General features: G+C 35.2%; 1 protein-coding gene across 1 annotated transcript in view; it reads left to right on the top strand.

The window, feature by feature from the left end:
- Nucleotides 1–24,399, top strand: part of Dop2R (dopamine D2-like receptor) — a 381,342-nt gene that overhangs the window by 229,794 nt on the left and 127,149 nt on the right. The window contains exon 2 of the mRNA XM_081771656.1: nt 13,680–13,932. Within this exon, the coding sequence (XP_081627782.1) occupies nt 13,680–13,932 (253 nt within the window). The remainder of the gene's footprint in view (nt 1–13,679; nt 13,933–24,399) is intronic.

Below are 24,399 nucleotides of genomic sequence, written 5' to 3' on the forward strand. Positions count from 1 at the left end.
ACTATATATATATATATATATATATATATATATATATATATATATATATATATATATATATATATATATATATATATATATATATAAAGCTGACAAAACTGGAAAGTTTGCACAGTATTTCTTTTCGTACAGTCTAATCTATCTAGGCAAATAAAGAAATATTTTTTTAAAGAATGCTTTTATATGTGAATGTATACTTAAGTGCACAATTGCAAAGTCGCACATGTACTAGCTTCGCCTTGTAGTTCTAAGTTTTGGAGAACAGCTAAGTAGTACGGCTGGGAAAATTCTTCTACATTATTAGCGTTTAATAGAAAAAAATATCAAAAGATTAGATCTGTATGAATCAATACATCTTATTAAGCTGAACAAAATGATATAGTTGAGTATACTAGAAGCTCATTTGTATTTTTTTTAGAAAATAGAGGAAAACGATATTTTGTAACTCTAGAATATTATGCTGTACAACAAGTACGTCATCTATTAAGAGGAAACTGGCAGCGAAGTAAACTATCATCAAGCTCTTCAATATGATACTAGCAAAGCAAGTACTACATAATTAAGGCAAGTGAATGATGATGATGGAAGAATTGGTGAAATCAGAATGTGGGAACAAACGGGAATACCTCGAGAAAACCCATGGACATAATGTTGTCCACCACAAACTTACTTGACCGAGGATCGAATCAGGGACCCCGCGTACCACAGGTAAGCACTCTATCACTAAGCCACCGTGCTGCCGTAGCAAAACGAGAGTACACAGCGTGGTTATTAATATGTAGTGCAAATTTATCAAAATAAGTCCAAAGTTTTCATTTTCGTTAGCTAAATCATTTTCCAAAGGTATCACATACATCAGTCGATAAATAATATCGCACTGAACAAAATGCCATAATTAAGGGTAAGTTACCATGCGTAATTAAAGCGAGGGCAACGATCGTTTTTTCATGGTTCTCAAGAGTATGACGTTTTTTTTTTTTTTTTTTTTGCCAATAATAATTGATCGTTTTTATTATAATAGAGCAAGTTATATCTATTATTATTTTTCCTCTCCTAACAGTGACACAGTCATACAGATATTCCCAATAGTTTCACGCATACTACTTGTAAATACTACTTAAAGAAATCGTCAAATCTACACCTCTAAATCGTCATGCATTGAAACCTTGATGTTATGCAACCCTTCGTGCAACAAAGTAGAATGGGCTGCATATGGTCGAGTCATCTTTTGCACTGATATTTGAGAGATCGGACACATGCTTCTACTATTCTGTATCCTGCTGCATGATATGCATTTATCTATCTGTCTATGACACGATGACTTTCTTAAACTTTATTTGAATATAGAAGGAAACAAGGTGTGTGCATCCTTTAAGTTTTCTAAAATAGTCGTAGTGCTTGAACTGGAATCAATCAAGAATAATTTGTAAACAGACAACAAAAAAGAGAGAGGCAAAATGTGATGATAAAATATTTTTCCCCCTGTAACTGCAGAAAAAATATTCGATTTTGATTTAATAGCTATATATTTTCTTTAAGAAGTCTGGATTTTCCCGACCCTGTGAGAGTGATGCTAGTTATATGAAATCAGAAAATTTACCCCATTTCAAATAAAAAAAAGTTTAGCAATAACTTTCCAAAAGATTGCCCCATTTTCACGAAAGATGGCATGTTTCCTTTTAGGTTTCCGAATGTAGCCTGAGGTCCTTTGTAACTATATGATTCGAGTACGCATCACTGGTTGGAGGTCCAGGTTCGATTCCCAGTGAGGACTCATGAAATTAGGATTTCAATATATTTCTAAGTCCATGTCTCATATAACCTAGATTCTGTAAAAAGATCTACAATTCTAATCAACCACTTGAATGAAAACTGTTGAGTAGGGTTGAAATCTGTAAAGTTTAATATTGATGTCAAATGTTACACCGTCAACTTGCTTAAGGACAGATTGAACATGAGACCTCCACAGAGTGTCACAAGAGGGTATATGCTGTACGAGTTCAAACTGGGGTCAAACGTCGTTGCAGCAGGTCCGAAGATATATTAGGCTTTTGGTGTGGGTGTCGTGACTACGCGGACAGTGCAGTGGTGGTTTAACAATTTTAAGGACGGTGACGAAACACTAGAAGACGCACCACGTGCCTTAAGACCAACACATGTACAAAATGACGATCTTCATACTGCAATTGAGGCGAACAGTGGCCAGATATGTGAGGAACTGGTACTACAGTTCAGTGTGAGTGGAGAAATCACTCGGCAGCACCTTCATTAACTTGGGAAGTTCTACAAGTTGTTTCGATAGGTCCCACGTGATTTGACTCCGAGCCAGAAGGCAACGCACCTGTGTTTCTTTGTTGACTCGTCTGAGGAAGGAGCCATTTCTGAACAGAGTGTTGACATGTGATGAGAAATGGGTCCCTTCTCTTGTAGTAGGAGCACGTGATTTTGTTTATAAGTAAGAAGCATGTGTTGGTGTTTACAACTAAGGTCACGTAAAGGATTTTACACTGTTCTTGAGACACTGAATCCATATTTTACGAAACAATTCTTGCTGTCTCTAATCGTTTATGTTGTGATAACTGTCGATAGGTAGGCGGACAGACCGTCTGATATATCCATTCCGCAAGACACTCCATGCTTTTGTATAGCATAGTTTGGAAGTCTTTTAAAAAATCCGTAACTCACATCTGCTGTTCACGGAACTACTAGCCATATACGGAAATTTAATTTAATTTAATTTAATTTAACAACAACACCAGAAAAATAAGTATACGTCATTGTGCTTAAGTTCTTCTCGGTAACCAGGATTACTTGAGGCAATCACGGATATCGCAACATATTTATATACAAGTATAACTAAGGTCAAACAGAGATCTCTTTTTAATTCGTTGGCTCACAATGTTTTCTATCTTACACTCTTCTTTGCAAATCCTACAACAGTATGTATGGTACTGGGTTCGATGTTAGGTGAGGATCCATTATTATTATTATTATTATTATTATTATTATTATTATTATTATTATTATTATTATTATTATTATTATTATTATTATTATTATTATTATTATTATTATTATTATTACTATTATTATTATTCGTTATCTCATTTAACCTATAATAAACAACATTTGGTAATCTTGCGCATTCTTAGCTTCCCTCGTGCTCTAATCTCGTAATACTTGTTATCGTTCCTTTTATTCAATTCTCTGCTTAACTAGAATTTTCACATACTACTTCCAACTCTCGTTCCTTTTCTTCATTTTTCTAACTGTTACCAAATAGTAATATACAAATATTTCATCACAGTCATTATACTTCAATTAGAAAAACTGAGAACGCAATCGAAACAACTTACAAAAACGTGTACACGAGAGATTATAACGGAAATAAGTGTGATCTGAGGCTACCAGTTTAAGTTCAATGTTGCTCATGTAGCCGACAAACACACAATCTCGATCAAATGTTTAAATTGTCAAGTATGGAATAAAGCATACATATAAAGTTTAACAGAACTAATGTTCAGGGTGATCCAAATGTCTTGCCACCCCTCTACAGAAAAGAGTAAGAATAATAGAATAATACCAGGACGCATGTATCGGATTTAGTTGATTATTGCAACTGACACTGTCATACATCCAGAAGATCTGAATAAACGGTACCATTTCATGATTGTAGCAAAGGCTGCCTTACTAACGCTTGGGAAACACTTTCCTTTGTTGGAATGTAGTATGGGCAGGAAGTTACATTATATTGTACACATGCCATTAAGTAGCTGCTGTTAGAAAAATAATATGTGTATTATTGATAAAAAGAGAGAATCGCTCGATTACGAAGTAAGTAATGGATGTACTTGTGAGTTGAGATTATTTAATATGTTTAGTTAGAAGCCGTGGCGATTGTATATCCACTAATAATAGTTGGATAGTTCTTGTGAACTTAAATACGTTATTGATCAGGACAAGTTTGCAGTAATACATTAGTCACTATTGAGATGTGCTTATATTTCTTTTAGTAAGAATATAGAATTTTTCATTGGCGCAGTCGTTCATTGAAGTTACGCTCTGTTTAATCACGTCTACCATTCCAAGCTTTCCGAACTTTAATGTGGAAACTAATCGCCTTCAAACTTATTTGGAACGCTTTGAGTTTATGTGCATAGCAGTACAAATACCAGATGAACGAAAGGTTGCAAAATTATTTACAGTAATAGGAACAGAAGCTTATGATCAACTATGCAACATTTGCTGGCCAGATTCTCCATCAGCAAAATCTTATGAAGACATCAATATACTGATGAAAAAATATTATGCTGCAAAAGTGAATATAATTTCGGAGATATATCAATTTCACATCATGCGACAGAAGCCTTACCAGTCAATATTATCTTTTGTATTGGATTTAAAAAAACAGTCAACCTTCTGTGAATATACCTGTTGCTTGGACGAAAATTTGAGGGATCAATTTGTTTTGGGGATTGCGGACGAATCAATTCGTAGAAAGTTACTCAATACACGAGATCTATCATTCAGCAAAGCAACAGAAATAGCATTGGCAATGGAAAGTACCGAACAACAACCTCGGCTTTATAAGACATCTGAAAAAAGTGAATTAAACGCTATCCAATTGTCAAGGGTTCGTCAAAAGAAGGACAGTACATCAACATCACATAGCTCTTCGTCATCTTCTGCTCAGGCTTCACCAAAGGCAAAGAATAATTGCCAAATTGTTCGACGCAGCATAAAAGAGGACGTTGTCCGGCATGGGGAAAGATTTGTTTACGTTGTGGACGAAAAAATCATTTTGCTTTGACGCGTAAATACGATTCGTTTGTGTCTTCAGAATCAGAACGTCAAACACAAGGTTTAGTTAATTCTGGGTATCAAAAGACTGCAATCATTGATCAAGATGAAGCACAAGAATTAAGTAATTTGGCTAACATTCTACGGCTTGATACAATCTGGGTGGAAACTCCAAATGCAGATATGGCAGAAACAGACGCAACTTCGGCTTCGGATATGTTACCAGCAATTGCAGTCAGTACAAGTATCGGTATGGAACAGCCACAGGTTAACGAACATACATTACGTGCTTCTGTAGATTCTGTGACGGACGAAAAAATGGGATTGAAAAACAATTCAACGTCAAATGATGAAATCCAAAAACCAATACATATTGTACAGCGTAAAAGACGCATGACAAACAAAACAGCATCATCACACCGGCAACTAAAATCAGCTACTGGTACCGAAACAGAATCAAATAAAAAGTGTAGTAGAAAAGAAGTTGACAGATGGCATGGCTAGCAACTCGAATGGTAAAGATCCTTTGCATAAACGGTCAATTGATCGAGATAAATTGTTAGTAACGGTAATGGAGAAACTAGAGAACTTAGAGGCACAGATTGATGAGCTGAGGACCTGGTGTAAAACACCGAAGAAGAAAGACAAGCGAGATTGACAATTGAGACTGTATTCATGATTAATTGTTGTAATGAAAAAATACTAATTGTATATAATGTTGTTTTTTAGTGGCGGCTGTTTTTTTAGGTAACAGGGGGAGAGTGTTGGAATGTAGTATGGGCAGGAAGTTACATGAAATTGTACACATGCCATTAATGCTGTTAGAAAAATAATATGTGTATTATTGATAAAAAGAGAGAATCGCTCGATTACGAAGTAAGTAATGGATGTACTTGTGAGTTGAGATTATTTAATATGTTTAGTTAGAAGCCGTAGCGATTGTATATCCACTAATAATAGTTGGATAGTTCTTGTGAAGAAGTGTATACCAATAAGAGGTATAGAAATAAAAGTGATTATTGGTACTTAAGTGCGTTATTGATCAGGACAAGTTTGCAGTAATACATTAGTCACTATTGAGATGTGCTTATATTTCTTTTAGTAAGAATATAGAATTTTACATCCTTGACATTACAACGCATAAAGTTGTCATATGTTCTGCGATCTGAACTTCTAGAAACTCAATCGAAGGAGGTTGGAAATTGTTGTAATCCTCACTTTATCCATTTTTACATGTATATTTCTTGACACTGATGTCATAGTGAGCATAGTATTCCTTGTAAAAAAAAAAACACCTCTACAAAGAAATGTACAGGAGTAAAACTTATCCACATACAGTTCCAAACTATTATAGAGGTAACAAGACATTTGAACCATCCTCAACATGGAGACAAATTTGAGCGCCATGTGGTTTTTCAATTACTCATGATTAAGAACATTATATTGTTCTCTTTACTAAGTTTTAAATAAGATCATATCATTCGAAAAATATTTCCTCGATTAGCTCGTTTTACAAGCTAAAATATTAATTTACATATATATCTAGGAATTTCATTTCTGTAATTCATCCCACTAGAAGCAATGAGGGTTGAACTGTATTTTATGTTTTTTTAAGCACCTTGTTACTTATAGATTTATTTTTTTATGCAAGAAATTTATATATAAAATAGCATGTAAGTAATTCTTAAGAATTTATCTATAAAATAGCATGTAAGTAGTTCTTAAGAACATTTACTGATACGTTGAAAACTAAAGTATTCTGTAACATATTTCTTTAGTTTTTTTTCTCTATGGACACAGTCTATTTCTTTTTGAGAAAATTACAAAGAAGACCAGTACATATTCACATATTGTAATATGAAACTAGAGGATCAATTTAGAAATAGTCAAGTACCACTTATAGCCTGCAAAGTTCTGTTTATAATAGGATAACAGCAAAAAGACAGACAAGTGTCTACAAATAGAGCAAACATTTGTTAAGAGTTTCATGTTACGCATTTAATTATTAATTTAGATTACGCCCTTCAGAAAGCAAAGTTTCAAGTGGAAAAAAAAGCTAGACTTCATTATAAAACCTTTTGTTTAAATTTACGTTCTACTTAATATTGTTGCTTTTAACAACAAAAAAGGTTTTCATTAACACACCTCTAGGATCTGTTCTTTCATATACATAAGTATAAATAACAAGTGAGTATCAATTCACAGTGTGAAACTAAAACTTCCAAACTATGTGAAGTTAATTCTCAAACTTGAAGTAGTGCATTTATAAGTATTGGTCACAATAGAGTAATAAGATCAAAACTAGAAGCTGTTCCTCGGACACTGAGTCCATATCAAGAAGCTATTATATATATACTACATTGACTTGATCCCTAGTCATCCGTTGCAAGCGCTGCTATCGGCTGAAGGAACTCCACTCACTTTCTCTCGCTTAGCAACAGCTGAACCCTTATTGGCTCAACACGAGGGTGTGTGAGGGTGTGAGCTTTAGTTCGCATTTTTGCCACGGCTCAAGACATTTTGGCAGCACAATACCAGCTATCCTTTACTGTTTTTGTTCTATAATGATAAAGGTTGAAATCAAAAATCCTTTTACTTCAGCCACTTTCAGTTTGAATAGAGGCTTAAGGGAGAAGATGAAACCTACACTTGGGATTCTGAATCGCTTGTATAAACCACCTCTTGATAGTATTTATTGTTTTTACTCTGAGGAAATAACTATTGCAACCGGAGGTAGCAGTAAATTTGAACACTTCTGGTTTTGTTTGAATGCTCTGAGTACTCGTGATATGCTATCTTCAGACACTGAACCGTTTACAAAAAACAGCTTCTTGCTATCTGTTATTGTTTTCGTTCTACGCTCATAAACGTTGAAACCCGGCTAACGTTAACCATTTCCGGTTTGAATAGAGGGTTAATGGAGAAGATGGAACGTATTATTGGGATCCTGAATCATTTGAAAAAACCCGCATCTCGATATATCTTAGCATTTTTGTTGTATGAAAATTTGTATTGAAATCGAAAGTAGTCGTGAATTTCAACCAGTCCCGATTTTGGTAAAATGTTCCGAATAGTTATGGCACATTGCCTCGAGACGTTGAATTGTTTGGAGAAAACCGCTTTGTCGCTATCTGTTACCGTTTCAGTTTTGAAATGAAATGAAGTCTTCGAGTTTTACGTCCAACGGTTATGCTGGTTAGGCTAAAGAAGACGGTGATGATGAGAAATGAATGAAATGGTGGAATGAAGAAAGTGGGAGGAAACGGGAGAGCTCCGAGGAAACCCACGCACACGGCGTTTGTCCACCACAAAGTTCACTTGACGAGAGCTGGGATAGAACCAAGGACCCCAAGTACCGGAGGTGAGCGCTCTACTACTGAGCCACCGCGGCCCCGCGAGGAATTGGAGAGGAAGAAAGGCATGGGGAAGGAACGTAGCGTCCTGAGACTATTATGTTAGGTACCATCCAAGCATGTGACTGGTGTGAATAAGGAAAACCCAGGAAAGAAACCCACTCAGATGGCTAGACTGAAAATGCGTGACACGTTTTCTATAGTGTGCGGGAATCAAAACTATACAATACAAATTGTATAATGCAACTGTACTTTTAATAGTGTAATAAATCAACAAGGCCACCAAAATATAGCTGAAAAGAATGAGAAACGAAGAAAAATTTTAAGAGAGTTTACTATTTCTCGTTCAATGTGGACCAAATATTTTAAATATTTTATTATACCGGTACTGGTCGTATAATTCAAGTAAATATTTTAAGTGTAATTGATAAAGTTAATAAACTAAAGTTTAAAACTGTTTTCCTTATTTTATTGCTAATTCTGTTAGATATAAATTTAGCTATACTTTTTAGGCAAGTTTGACCATTTTTAACTATATTCTCTGCGTCATTTAACTTCTTTCTGAACGCACTTGTTGGCAGCAGTGAATAAATGTTCCCTCAACACTAGTGTACAAAGTTTTATATGTTGCAAATTTAAATTAGTTTAAAATAATTTTTAACAGAATACAAAAAAGAAGAACCAAAAAGAAGACATTATTCAAGGCAAACTGGTGAAGTTCAATTTTCTCTCAATTGATTTATTGCACTGTTGTTCAAACAAAATCGGAGATTTAGGTTTTATATAACACCACAACAGTGCTTAATATATCCAGTAATCCAAGGATGATAGAAGTTTGGATCCTTGAGATCTTACTTTCTATGTTTTGGGCATCGTAATTAAATATATACTCATTCTAATATTAGTTTTTTTCTTTGGAGTTTGAAGTCAGGGCTCACATAATCATATGAATAAGTATTATAATAAGTAATTTATGAAGTAGGATTTGTCTAAATTTTCTGACCGAAAATAGATTACCTCGTTTATCTAATATAGTAGGCACTTTTCCTGGGCCAATATAGCAGGGGTAGAATAGTTGGTTTTTTTCCACCTTGATATATATCTTATCTTTACTTGCAGGCAGCTATAGCACGGGAAAATGTCTTGAGCAAGGAAAGAAAAAACTTGTATATGGAGCCCACACATCAGACGTTAGTGTTGCCACGAGACGAGACTTCAGGCTGTCTCGTCTCGTCTCGTGCAAAGCATGTCTCGTCTCGAAAAGATATGCTCGTCTCGCCTCGTGTCTTGTCTCGTCTCGTTTGTCTCCTTTTGTCTCGTAAAATATTGCAGTATATCTAGGGAAGGGCACAAGTGAATTTCCTTTAAAACTCGACTCGAATCGAATCGAAATAGACATCTCTGAGCTCGACTCCAGAAATCGGCTGGAAAAATTTCTTTCAACTCGACTCGAATTCGGGTCGAGTTTCGAGTCGATCCGAGCCAAAACGAGCCGAATCCTGTGCGTAGTTTCAAGCACTCTCTTCCAGTATCCTACATAGACAGTATATTATTATCATTGATACTACATTATTATTATTATTATTATTATTATTATTATTATTATTATTATTATTATTATTATAAGAAGAAGAAGAAGAAGAAGAAGACCGTGTAAAAATGAAATATAGGCAGTTTGTATCTGAATAATAGAAACTAGTTCACTGCCGACCTTGATAGTCGTGAAGTTTAGGAGTCAAGGACATCATTCACGAGGTTCTGGGTTTGAGTTCTAGAGCAGTAAGTATTCGGGCTAGAGCCAAAAATTGTTAAAAGTTATAAGGTGCTCGCCAAACACGTTCAAACTGGTCGTCCCGGGTAGGCCGAACTAAGTCGATGGCTCATACCAACCGAGCTGGCTCCAGACGATGGCTCACTCGAACCGAGCTGATGGCTCACCTCAACCGGACCGGCTTGAGGTATCGGCTCACCTCATCCCAACCGAGACTGCCCGAGCTGTTCCTTCAGTTGAACCGAGCCGAGCCGGTTGACATCACTACCCGGGTTAGGCTTATGTTTAGGCTCAAAAATCTGACCGTGTCGTGCTCACGATATTTGAGGCTGTTTCGTTATCTAGACGAGACGAGATGCGAGCAGTGCCCCTACTGGGATACACACTAAAAGTATTCCACATTGCTGCTTACATTTCTAATGGTTTTCGCTTTCCAGTCTAATCAAGTCATGATTTCAAGACAAGTTAAAACGAGCTGAATATGCGAGCTATTTATCAAACTTGACTCGACTCGAAACTCTACCTCAAAAACAGTGACTTGGCTCGGAACTCGATTCGAGAAAATTACATTTGACTCGACTCGTGTCTACACCTAAGCATATCATGCTAACGAAAGTAAAATGTAGCAGACTGTACCATGCTGATCAAGATACAACAAAGTTATTACCCAGAACACACAAGACAAGAATTGTTATTCTAGCTTCGCCGTGAAGCATTCACCTCTGGTGCGTGTGGTAGTTGGTTTGATTTCTGTTAGTGCCATGGGAGCTTTGTAGTGGATAAACATCAAGTGTGTGTGTTTTCTCGGAGTTGTCTCATATCCTACCACTTTCTTCATTTCACTACTTCTCTTTTCATCACCGTTCGGCGTGAGCCAAAGTTGCCTAAAGGTCTTAAAAATAAATTCAAATAATTTCAAAAGGCAAGGACAAATAGTTTACAAGATAATATTTCTCTGCTGTTAATTGTCTAAGGCTCCTTAATCCTGAACTTTTTTCATTCTGAAACATTGAAGTTCGTTTTACCAGGTTGAATACACGAATATAAATTGATCATAGCTACGTCGAAAACGAAGACACTAATGTCAAGTAATGTGTACACGACAAACAAAGTTCGATGTGATTGCATTGGCTACAGTGATGCAGCTAAGTGTCACCATCCCCGACACTACCGTATACTACTATCAGCCTACTTGCTCTATAATGTCTACTTACATACACACACTTTGATTCCATATATTGTAGCCTTCAGGTTTCATAGTGTTAACCCAGATCAATCCAAAAACTACTTTCCATTTTAGCATATTTAGGTTGGTTGTAATTTTTTAAAAAATGGTATGGAACAAAATAATTTTATAGAATTAATAGAAAGTGTTTGAAATTTTATAGGTTACCGCACAATAAACTCAAGTTCTAAAAAAAAAAGAAATAAAATGGAAAGTTCAGTATGGGTTACCCTATTTTATTTTAATTTATAACAATTGATAATGCTTCCTTTTGTTTTAGTTTTCTTGATGGTCGAATCATGTTTTCGTCTTCCGAAGACGTAACAGAGTATAACACACAATACGACTCCAATATTCCAACAACGACTTCTTAGTTCATACTTTCGACTGAACCAGTAATGAATTACTCAACAGGAATATTTGTCAATACCGTCGGAACAGTCGAAAGACCATCTTCCCCATTTGTTCTGAAATCCTTTTTTAATAACCTCTGGCGCCAATTAACAAATAAGGAGGCATATGTGACTTTCCGATTTCAAAAAATGACTTAGGTTCGAATAACATTATAAAAGAATTTTAAAATAAGTGACTTTTACTGTCAAACCAGCATCCTGTCAAAACTCACTACCGAAAAAGGCTGAGACGTTTCTGTCTTTGTTCGGAACAAGAAAGACCATGAACAGGACTTTTATACATAGGTACCCCACCAGCCCCCGGAATGAAATCTTCTGAAACACTGATCTCGATGAATGCTTTAACATTGTACTTGAACCTGGAACACTATCACAAAATAATTAAACTTGAATCGATTGGAAAATGCAAATGAAAACTGTTTGTAAGAATCATTCTTAAAAAAGTAATTTTTAGGCATTCCTAGTTCTTTGTAGGATAGTCCTCATTCGAAATAATAAACATTTTGAAGTCAAAGAGTTTATTCCAAGTTAATATTTTTTAAAAAACTAATTCAAAAACTGCGTTTATATTTTCGAGACATGACACGAGACGAGACATTTCACGAGACATCTCGTCTCGTCTCGTGTCTCGTCTTGGAAACGAAACGATACTATTATTCTGTCTCGTCTCGTATCTCGTCCTAAAGGGTTCTGTCTCGTCTCGTTGCAACACTACCGGACGTGAACGCTCTACCCCTAAGCTACAGAGAGGAAGCTAGTGCTTTTATTAAAATAACAAGCAGAAGTACCGGTTCTTCGCATGTGAAAAATAAGATTTAATACAGTCAGGCGCGCACCCAGAGATTTTTGTATCGAGGGGTCGAAAGTTTGGCTGTTTTCAATACTACAAGACATTCGATCTATGTAGCAATGAACTGTTATTCTGCACCTGAAAAGTACTACCACCTATATTCTCAGAGAAAATTATAGAATTATATTGCTTCATGAGAAAAGAAAGAGCACAGATGAAGTGTAAGATCAAATGTTTATGTTATATCAATAAGTTGTCTGCTAAGCAAGTACAGGTTTCTTAAGAAGGTCTCTAAGTGTATGTAGATCTACAAAGTTTTGGGGTACATCTACATCTTATGTAGTCTCGCTGCTGAAAGAGGCGCTAATCTCAAATCCCACTTTTTAATCCATCACATCTCCAACTAACCACATACTCATGTTGGACACACTCTAAATATAAACTCAGAAATTAAAATTATGTAAAAAAAAAAAAAAATCCTCCGTTGCTTCTTTTAGGGCCAGAATTTTTGAAAATGCTGAAATAGTATTAATATTGTCTCATTTCAAATTAAAAATTCATACAATGAATTTGTCTCCAACTTAAGCAAATCCCCAAATGTGCATTTGTTTGAAACAAGAATCTAAAATTTGAATATTATTTAAAAAAAAAAACTTCCTCCGATTCTGCACTTGAAAGCAAAATTTTCAAAAAACAAAAATATTGAAACATATTTCCTAATTTCTAATTAAGAATTTATTTATGGAATGTCACATCTGCAGCTTATGTACACCTTTAGATTGTGGATACTTACTGAATAAAGATTCGTAAATTTGTATACTAAGGAAATTTATCCCTTTTCCCCCATTAAAACGGAAGATTAGAAAGTATTGAAGTATATAAGTTATTTTGAAAGGGGTGCTCATATACGGAGCTGCATCTCTCTAACTTCAGGGCTTTGTGATACTCTATTCTTGGTTAAAGAAATCAAGCTACTTTCACCACCCCATTAAGGATATTTAAAAAAAAAAAAAAAAAAAAAAAAAAAAACTTTTCTTATCCCTTGTTTCAGTGACAATAAAAGTTTTCTCTTTTTTTTAATTTCACGTTTCTAGCTGTAGTATAGTATGACTTGGACATTTGTAAGTGCATCACCTTTACTCTTTTATATTGATGATAATATAGTTAAACTAAGATACTGTTCTGAAAATTCCGAAAATGCTGTTTCGTTTATGATTTTTTGACTGATGTAATGCGCAATCATCACCATGATATTAATACGTTATTTTATACATTCATACCCCTTAATATATTTATTAATTATTTTTTCTTGTTTCGTACTTTGCAGGTATATAGCAGTAACGCAACCTATAAAATACGCCAAGCACAAGAACAACCGTCGTGTGTGGTTGACCATAGCCCTCGTGTGGGTGATCTCGGCGGCCATTGGAAGCCCGATCGTATTGGGCCTCAACAATACGCCTGACAGAATTCCCGGTCTGTGCCTCTTCTACAACAGTGATTTCATCATCTACTCATCCCTCAGTTCCTTCTACATCCCCTGCATCATCATGGTCTTCCTCTACTACAATATATTCAACGTAAGTAACAAATACTTAATTAATCCTCATAATTATTATCTACTTTTACAGTTTGTTAAGGGCGAAAAGCTATAGATATTCTTTCTCAAAGTAGTTAAGTAGCTTATTTACGAAAGGAAAGTGATGGCAACTCATTTTTATTTATTTAATCGTCTATCTGAACTTTTGACGAATTTATTAGGCCAGTACACATAGTCATACATATGTCTTTGAGGGCTCTGCTTAAGCGAATGCAACACCAGCTATTTTATCTGCTGCATTAAGTTTTAAGATACCTGTATGATGTAAATGAATTTGTTAAAACAATTTTATTATAATTCATACCTCTGTAAATCAGCTGTATGCCACAAAATATCACCGAAATCACTCATTGAAATTCAGTTTGTTTTAAGAATATTATATGAAAATGAAACTATTATGATGGTGCCAAATCTGGTAAATAATGTGAATGTGACAGCAAATCATACCTCAATTTATTGATTTTAGCCATTACAATAACGCCTCTATGGAAAGGGTACGCATTTTTGTTATAAAAGGTTAACTTTCTCCTTGACAAACCCGGTTTTATTTCATTAGTTTGGCCTGTAATTGCTACAAAAGCTTTGCATAATACTCAACAGTGATGGATTTACCAAGTGGATAATAGATGGCATCATCTTCACCCCAATAAAACTGAAGCCATTATCTTTCCAGTGCACGTCGCACACATAACCAGAGATGGATAACCTTGAAATTCTTGGAGGTAGCTAACCAGAATTTTAGCATTGATTTGACCATTGTTTCATTTCTGGAATGTAACACTGTACTCATTTAACATCACTGTTATAAATGGACTCACAAAAGCATTTAGGATTTCTTAAAACAAGCTAAGTTATCCTTGGAGTTTGCATTTTCTCTCAGATGTCAGCAGTCGCGACAATCTTCGTACACAATTTTCCAGTAAAAATGTGAAATACTCGCTGATCTGATTGCTAGAGATTCTGAAGTAGCATTCACCTTTAATCGGATCCTAGAGTAGTATATTGTGCACTCTTTCAATAATACTCAGGCCCGTATCCAGGGGAGTCTAGGGGGCCGCCACTCCCCCTAAATTTTTGCTGGCCCTCTAACATTTTCACGGTAAGCTTGCAAATTAACTATAATATGTGATGAACTATATGGTTGGATCGGGCTCCCCCTAACTTCAGCTCCCCCCCCCCTAAATGTTTGGGCTTGCTACCGGCCTGATAATGCCCCATGTAATGATACATTGCGATTGTTCACTTCGCTGGTCGTCTACCATATTTTTTCAAGACCGACTTTAAAATAAATTCAGAGATTCACTTAACAAAATTTGAAACTAACGGAGCCGAATCCCCCAGAGTACTAACTTTTCATACCATTACGTGTTTATGTTGCCTTCATAACACTCATCATTAAATACTTAATAATTGCTTTGTGTTCAAAAATTATATGTAAAAAAAGAATAAATACATGTACACTACAATTGCACAACAACAGTTACTTATAGCTTCAGTTAATTCGTTGTTTACTTATTCAGACAATAAAGGAAAATTGTCAAAATGGTTGATTTTATTTTATTTGACTTGTTTTTTTGAGTTTAGCGTCCTTTTCAGCAGCGAGGCTATGTGACACATAGATCTACAGCTTAGCGTGGGATCCAAACCACATGAGCTCCCGCTGAGAATCGAACTCGCGTCTCCCATTCCAAAGGCGTGTACGCTAACCGCTTAGTACGGAGAACGGTAACGTAATGAAAGATGGTTCATAATTATAACATACTCCGTTTTCAGCTAGTGCTACTATTCGTGGGTCATTGCAAGAACTTTCCGATCAGCTCAAGAATTAGAGGTCTCCACGGGCTCGGGTCGAGTTCGGGCCGTAAATTTTTAAATATACAATCATATTTCTCATGCCTACCTTTGTAAATATGCTGTATGACGATATTTATTGGACCTTTCTTTCTGGATAATTTTAAAGTACATTTAAATTTGTAACTTGAGATGCCCATACTAAAAAAATCTGATTATCATTGTGGAATTGAGAATAAAGGTATGTCTAACTGTGTAATGGAGAGAAAAACTAAAAGTAACAGAAATAAACATTAGCTTGTCTGTGAGTGAAAATTTGAGCAATCAGAGTATGGATTTCATTCTTTTTCTTCACAGCAATCGACAGCGACTGTTTTTGAGGATTATCTGAGTTCAGTACACATCCATTTGCATAACAATTTGCACACGTTGACATTTTGATTTAAAGATTTTGAGTATTCAGGTTTCCATTTCATGAGAATTTATATAAATGAAATAAAATGAAATATTTACTTTAACATCCCACGTTATGCACCGAGGCTAAGGAAGACGGGATTTCTATAAATGACCATTTTCTTTAGAGAATTCATACAGTTAGTGAGTGTAAACGATAACCTGTCTTTCGTTATTCTTTCTGAATCATATAAGCTTTTAAACTGCTAAATTAAACCTTTTTTTTTTTAATAAAAATACAATTTTGCGTTAATTATTAAGTTTCATTTCATTATCATTTGATTATCACACGAACTCGGGCTGGGCTCGGACCTAAAGGCTAAAACATATTTCGAACTCGGGTCGGGCCTCCTATTATAAATTCACAGGCCGGGCCTCCTATTATAAATTCACAGGCTAAAAGTTCCGGCCCATCCAGACCTCTATCACGAATATATGATACTTTATAGAATAGTGCTTTCACCAATCAGAATGAGCAACTCATTCTGAGCTTATTCTCTCATTTAGGTACATTGTACTAAAACGGAACTCGAATTCTGGAAAATTTCATTAGCTACGACTTGACTTTTAACTGATAGAATATTTTCTGTATTTTTCTTAATATATAAAAGATACAACACAGGGGAAACTTTTGATAGAACAGATGTTGCATGAAGGATTAATATTAGTGCATGCTAATGGCATTAGTGCCACAGTATTTTTAAGAATGGTCAATTAGTGCGTGACCTATGGGCAACCATAAATTTAATATAGCGCCTTTTTCTCAACCCCCCCCCCCCCGATCTTCGTCTCTGAACCACAAAATATATTTATTCTAAATGACACTGTTTAGTACTATCCTTCAGCTTATTTTTGCTATACTTTTCAATTACTGTCTTTGATCTTGAATAATGTAGCCTCTGCCTTGGACATACCGTGTTGTAGGAAAATTTTACGAAACACTAAAGAAGTCATTAGTCGTCATGACAACTTTATTTTATATTTGTTAATTCATTCATGGGAAATGCCTAAAGTAGGTTTTCTCGAAGTATTTCATATCATGATTTCATCACATCCTCTTGTCAGAAACTTCCATACATAATTTCCGTTTTGTAATAAGCTTTTTGATTATTACTCCTTATTAAATATACAGTTTATGATCATTTTCACTCCTGTTTTAATCATTTTTTTTAAATAATTCTTTGTTTGTGTAAAATTCTAATGGCTTATGTATAGCCCGCTCCCCCCAGTTATTTGTCACCGGAACTGGAAGAGCCACTACTACTACTACTACTACTACACCTACTACTACTACTACTACTACCGGTACTACCACTATTACTACTACTACTACTTAATATATCGAGAACAGAACCCAACCAACCCTTGTGAGGCTTCTAACCCGTTCCTACTACTAGTACTACTATTACTATTGCTACTAACTACCACCACTACTACTACAGCTGCTACTACTACTATCGCGACTACTACTACTTATACTAAAGCTTCTTTACCACAAGATATACATCTTAAATCTTTATAACATGCGATTCCGATTCATTATGAACTAATATGAATCGTTAGAATCACTATGATTCGTTAAAAATCACTGGGGGGAGCAGGCTATACTCAATCCCTTCTAACAATTATTGGGATATTTTTTTACGGAGGTGTGGGTTCGTTTCTTTATTTATATACTTTCCGTTCTTCTGGAACTTGTGTGGCAATGCACAAATGTTCAAAACGATCTAAATATGCCTGTAAACGATCTGTCTCACTGTTGAACGGCGGAAAGCTTGGTAATGAAGACATACTGATTTATTCGTTCTTCTTCTTCTCAAATATATATTCTTCTACCTTCTACTCTTCTACTCTTATATTCCAACAATAACCTTGGCTGTATTTGGAAGGAATATATGTCTACCAAAACAAGAAATCAAAACTAATATTTAAAATATAACTATATTTTCTTCTGCTAGATCCTACTTATAGTTATCTTTTTCGCTTCCTTTCACGACCTTCTATGTATTCATCTCGCAAATCCCTAGGGGTCAAAATCCACAACTTGAGAACCTCTCCTTTATATTAGTTTATATTCGTTTTAATCTTGATCAAATATTTGGTCTTGATCAAGTTTTCACTTAACCAGGTTCAGCCGTCGGTCTTTATAGTGATCTCAATCAAAAACATGTAGATTACATAAGTAGGTATCACTTACTGGGCTTTATGCCCATGTAGGTCCAAGTCAGTCAAAGTGTTGTAAGGAAATAATATAGTTCACAACAATTTCTAGTTCCTGACCATAGTCTGATTTGGTCCTTCTCTTAGATCGTTTTAAGTCATTTTCGCAGACCAACTCAGGTGATTATAATTTAATGACTTTTATGAGAAGTTTATGACCAAATTGGTAAAGCCATTATCCTCTGAAATATTGAGTATTGTTTGCCCTTCTGGCTTTGGCTAAATTTTCTGATTTGATATTGTCCAATATCAGTCAATTGCGGACAGTCATTTAAATGAACCATAGATATACTTTATTTCAATTTTCGTCTAATCAGACCGTTTTAAGAGATAAAAACATGCATGTATATAAACTTCACAATGCAGAGAGGAATCTCCACTTCACGTATATTGGAACAAGCTACCACAATTAACAGGCTATTATTGTGTAATTATAATTCTATTAAAAACTTGTTCTGTGGTAGCAAACATGTCAACATAGTCTCATCAATACCTCAATTGTTTACGATGTAAATGCTAATCGCCTATTCCTCTCCACAAGAATTCAAGTAGCAGTATCGTTGTTGTGTAAGAGCGTGTGTATGTACTTCTATGGAATTTTCTGCATTATTCCATGTAAACAGAATGCTTTTGTGAAGTGGCTTACACTTGTACATTGTTTTATAGAAATAGCAGTTCTGTGGTATTATGGGATTCCACATAATAAATATCCAATACATATTAAACCGTTTATAGGGTGTTAATTTTTTAAATACTTTTGGTTTCCACTAATTTCATGAAAAGTACTCTTAATATATACATCAGTTGTGTATTAACTCTATATTATTCTGAACTTGTACACATATTTCAGTTCTCTCCTTATGAAATTAATTTTACGGCTAATTAAATTAAGAATTCAATTTTTTGTGCTTTTTAAAAACAGCATTTCCTCTAGTTTCGCTTTAGCTTCGTTGGAATACGGACAAAATCTCGCGGACGAAACATCGCCGATCAAAATCTCGCGGGTCAAAACCTCGCCGTCCAAAACCTCGCGGGACAAAATCTCACCTGGCCAAAACCTCGCGGCCCAAAACCTCGCGGGGCCAAAACCTCGCCGCTCAAAATCTCCCGTGACCAAAATCTCGCCGCCCAAAACCTCGTGAGCCAAAATCTCGCCTGGTCAAAACCTTGACGTCCAAAACCTCGCGGAACAAAATCTCGCTTGGCCAGAAACTTGCGGAATGAAACATTTCCTTAAAATTTACCCAATGAGTTTCTTAATATGCAATTCCATGTTAGAAATAATAATAATAATAATAATAATAATAATAATAATAATAATAATAATAATAATAATAATAATACGAAGAAGAAGAAGACACAAAACATCGTGTGTGTGGGTTTTCTTGGAGTATTCCCGTTTTTTCACACTTTCTTCATTACATCATTTCCTTCATCCTGATCATCTACGTCTCCTTTAACCTGTAAGACATAATCGATGGACGTAGACACTCAGATATTATTTCATAGTTTCATAAATATTATTCGATTTTGTTAGAATTTCCTAAGGTCACTGTCAAAGTAAAATAAAAATCATCCCAGGCTCAAACTCCATCTATATTGAAAATTTGATCGAGATCGGTCTAAACGCAGTCACTTTCATTTTTATGTATTTCTATATTTTCCACCCTTTCCTCCGCCTTCCCGCGAAATGATGAAAACCATCCCAGGCGGTAACATGATCTGTCTGGAAATTCGATCGAGGTTGGTCTCGTGGTTCAAGAGTTATTAAGTTTTATTTATTTCTATGTATCTCTCCCTCCACTTCATTATGCTGTCAAAGTGAAATTACAAAAGACATCCCATGCCCAAACAAGATCTATGTTGAAAATTTGATCAAGATCGGTCGAGTGGCTCAAGAGGTATGACGTCACAAACATAGTAATTTTCATTTTTATATATACAGATTTTTAAAGCACGTGTTAGAATATTTTCTTTTCATTATTTTATTGCAATTATGTGTTATTACAAAATATATACCTACATATAGCAATATATAGAGCATTCTACATCGAAGAAATCGTCGTGACGAGGTTTTATACTGACAACATTTGTTCCCAGGCAAGATTACGTCCCGCGTAGTTTAGACCAGGCGAGATTCTGTGTCCAGAGATTAACACCGCAAGGTTTTGGCAGGCGAGATTTTGGGTATGGCGAGATTTTGGGACGCGAGGTTTTGGCAAGGCGAGGTTTCGGCCAGGCGAGATTTTGGACCATGAGGTTTTGGCCCGCGAGGTTTTGGGTGGCGAAGTTTTGGCCAGGTGAAGTTTTCGCCCGACGAGATATTGGGCCGCGAGGTTTTAGGTGGCGAGGTTTTGGCCAGGCGAGGTTCTGGTCCGCGAGGTTTTGTACCCAAACCGCTTCCTAAGGTCAGTACTTTCCAACCTTTATTGACATACAACTCACTTACTAAGAGCCCACAACATCGAAGCTATATTACGCTATGCTAGAGTTGAACATTGCCGAAATTCTGGGCAGCAATATAGATACAGTTGCTCCAGCTAATCATTTTTAAAGTTCAGAAAGCTCTCCCATTTCCTATACTACAGTCTGTTCACTTCAACGCTCGTTTCTGTTCTACCCTGCCTGACGTACCACAGACGATCACCAAACACAACTGACAAATGTAAATCTGTCAAGCGCTGCAAACGTGTCTAAGTGTTACACCACCTAACAACTCCCACATGTTGGAAGCTACAAGTGTTTTCATTATTTTGATAAGCACCAGTACTTGATCCTGTAAATTACTCTCTATAAATATTATTGTGTATGTGTATTGCCTATAATAGTTCTTCTTATAGTTCTAGATCCTGTTTACTAAATTCGAACTTTGCCTTTTTATTCTTACATTTTTCATTTCGAAAAAGGGAAATTAACGCGAAATTCTCTTGGATTATTATGAAATTTAATTCCACTGCACGTATAGTGTTGCTTGATCCCCTACTGTATAGAAACAATTCATAAAAAGTTTAGATAGCAAAACATGAATTGAAGAGATTAAGAATGTATAACTGGCTTATTTTTTTTTCTAATCGTGCATTTAGATAAGAGTATCTAGTGATTGTGAAAGAATAGTAATGTAATTTAAGGTATGAAAAAGTATGTGTAGCATGGTAATTACCATATATCCCTTTCATGTACGTTATTATTATTATTATTATTATTATTATTATTATTATTATTATTATTATTATTATTATTATTATTATTATTATTATTATTATTATTATTATTATTAAGCTGCACTCACTGCTTTTAGAAATCGTTATGAAAAGAAATTCCATCTGTGATCATATTGATCCTATCTGTCTAAAATTTCTTTGCTTTGTTTAGAAGGTGAGAAAATAATTTTAAAAAGGTTACTAGTTTTCAGTATTTAGATAGCACTATTGGTAAAGACATGAAGTGCGAATGTGAAATAGAAGTAAGGATAGGAATGACTAAAGAAGCATAAAGTCTAAGGAGAAGAAAAGTACATTTTGTAGATGTTTGAATGAAAAGTTGGGAAAGAGACTCATAAAGTTTCGTGTGCAGTATTATACTTTGTGGGATAAAAATATGAAACATATGTAGAGTACGTTTGTTTTATTTTGGCACACTTCCCGTCTAAAGGATGGATCTCTGCAACGCGTTCTTGTCATGTCACCGTTAATTGTCAGTTACAATACGTTAGGAAACAGCAAAACGCAACACTCACAAATCACTGAAGCACACTTGTTCGCGTTTGGCAACTAAGCACTTCAACTACTCTCCAAATAGCAATGACGTCATTTGATGGGCTGGCTGACAACTAACATCACCTACACGAGAAAGCCAGTAAGACGTCTATTGGATTAAAACGTTCACGTGAGTGTTACCAGAAAATCTTTAAATGCCAACCAAGTGCACTGGCGGGAAGTGTGCCAAGATAAAACAAACGTACTCTAAGAAAAGACAAAAAAATAACTGGAACTGAAGGCTTTCGAAATGTATAGAGAAAAATAGCTCGATCGAACAGAAACTCAATTTGCAAGTATTAGGAATAATGGGGGGAAATATTAGATGCAATTAGAATCAGAAAGAAAAGTGCTAGTTATTGGCTGAGCCTAAAATAGAGGAATGATGGACGAAAATAAAATAGAAGATTGTTATGTCGAGATAAAGAGATAAGCTGAGGACCATAGTAGATAATAGCACGTGGCCTACCAGTAAAACAGTGATGTGCATTCAACACAAGCAAGTGAAGCATTGCCTCAGTAAGCAATTTGTTTTTTCAGACGTAATCTAGTTGTCTGGTTATGGAAGGTTATGTTATGTATTTGGTGGGATTAGCACTTATATAACAGGTTAAGTTCTACCACAATGATAAGTTTGATCTCGAACGACATCGTCCATCACAAGCTGCTGCTATCGCGCAGACAATAAATATTACAGTTAGCACGAGCACACCTAGCAATTCAAAAGAAGTGAGCGCAACTGAACAACAGAAGGATATTGTTTACAACGCTGAGAACGCTATACAGCATATGTCTTTAACGACCCGTCAAAAATTGCAAGAACTTGGCTGAGTGATTTTAATGTATGTAGCGCATAGTACTTAACACCTGACGTGCATGCGAGAGAGAGAAATATTCATTTATTTCCATAGTATCTTGAAACTTCCTTGCTTATGCCATTGATTTTTATTATTATCTAGAAGAAACCCCACATTCTTTGATAAGGAGACAATGATTTGGAATCATATTCTAATATACAATACAGCAGTCCTGTATCAAGCAGCGACCAGAAGTTCTTCTGTGCTCTCTGAGGTATTCAATGCACATTGATAAACATGATTGTAGTTTCTCTGGAAACAACTGCAACAACCACAATAATGTTGTAGTGTTTGGCTTCAAACAAAACAGTACTAGAATGAGGAATTAGAAGTGAATATTAAAACGAGGCCAAAAATTTGCCATTAATTGAGTAGCATTCCAATGTCTGTGAAACGCCACAGGCAAAACGAAGAACTTATTTGTGAAAACACAAGGAATTCAATTTCCAATTGGCTCAGGCTTTCAGCAAGACATATAAAGGAGATGTATTGTCTAAAACACAAGATTCAAGCATGGTATGCAGCTCATAAGCGTAATTTGGCCTCAATATACTGCCAACTTCCTTTTGGAAATTTCAATAAAAAAAAAAGTACGTCGGAATGTAATAATTTCTTGATTAGAAAGACGGTTCTTTCTACCTAACTTTGACGACTTGCATTGAGTGAGAAATATATTCCAAAGATTTTATTGTCTAGCAAATTCTGATAAAATTTAAGAATATGTAAAATGCGAATCTTATCAAAGGACAAATTGTTCTTAACAGATTTTGCTTAATACTGCTTTATAAGTTTCTATACTATAAAGCAAAACAGAATTGATGGCCATTTCATTTCAAATTTCGCATTCAGCATTCATAGTCAGAGTTGCCAACCTCAGAGAACAAAATTATTGTATATTTGTCTTTAAAATTATTGTATATTACCAAAAAAAATATTGTATATTTATTACGCAAGTGATAATTGTAGAAACAAGCATAACACTACCAATAAACTTATCAAGTAATCTTCAGTTTCGAACTCCAGATTGGCATCACTGTCCTCTCTCTTTGTTTTTAAATCCTTATTAACACTACCCTGAACAACAACAATATTTCCACCTCCCTCGTAAACATAATTGAATTTAAGGAATGGATGCAGGGTTCTCATTTGCCAATTCTCAAGTCGTTATTGATTTATTTTACCTGTTAAAAATCTTAGTGTGTATGTGTTTTATAATGATTTAATGCACGTTTACAATTTATTTGGACATTCAAAAATTACAAAAAAAAACGTGTGCGTTCTAAAATTATCGTATATTCATTTATTATCGGGTGCTCATTATCGTATATAGCGTTATGCTAAAATTATCGAATGGTTGGCAACCCTCATTCA

The sequence above is a fragment of the Thermobia domestica genome, chromosome 9 (genome assembly GCF_964235325.1).
Source record: "Thermobia domestica chromosome 9, izTheDome1.hap1.1, whole genome shotgun sequence".
NCBI lineage: Eukaryota > Metazoa > Arthropoda > Insecta > Zygentoma > Lepismatidae > Thermobia > Thermobia domestica.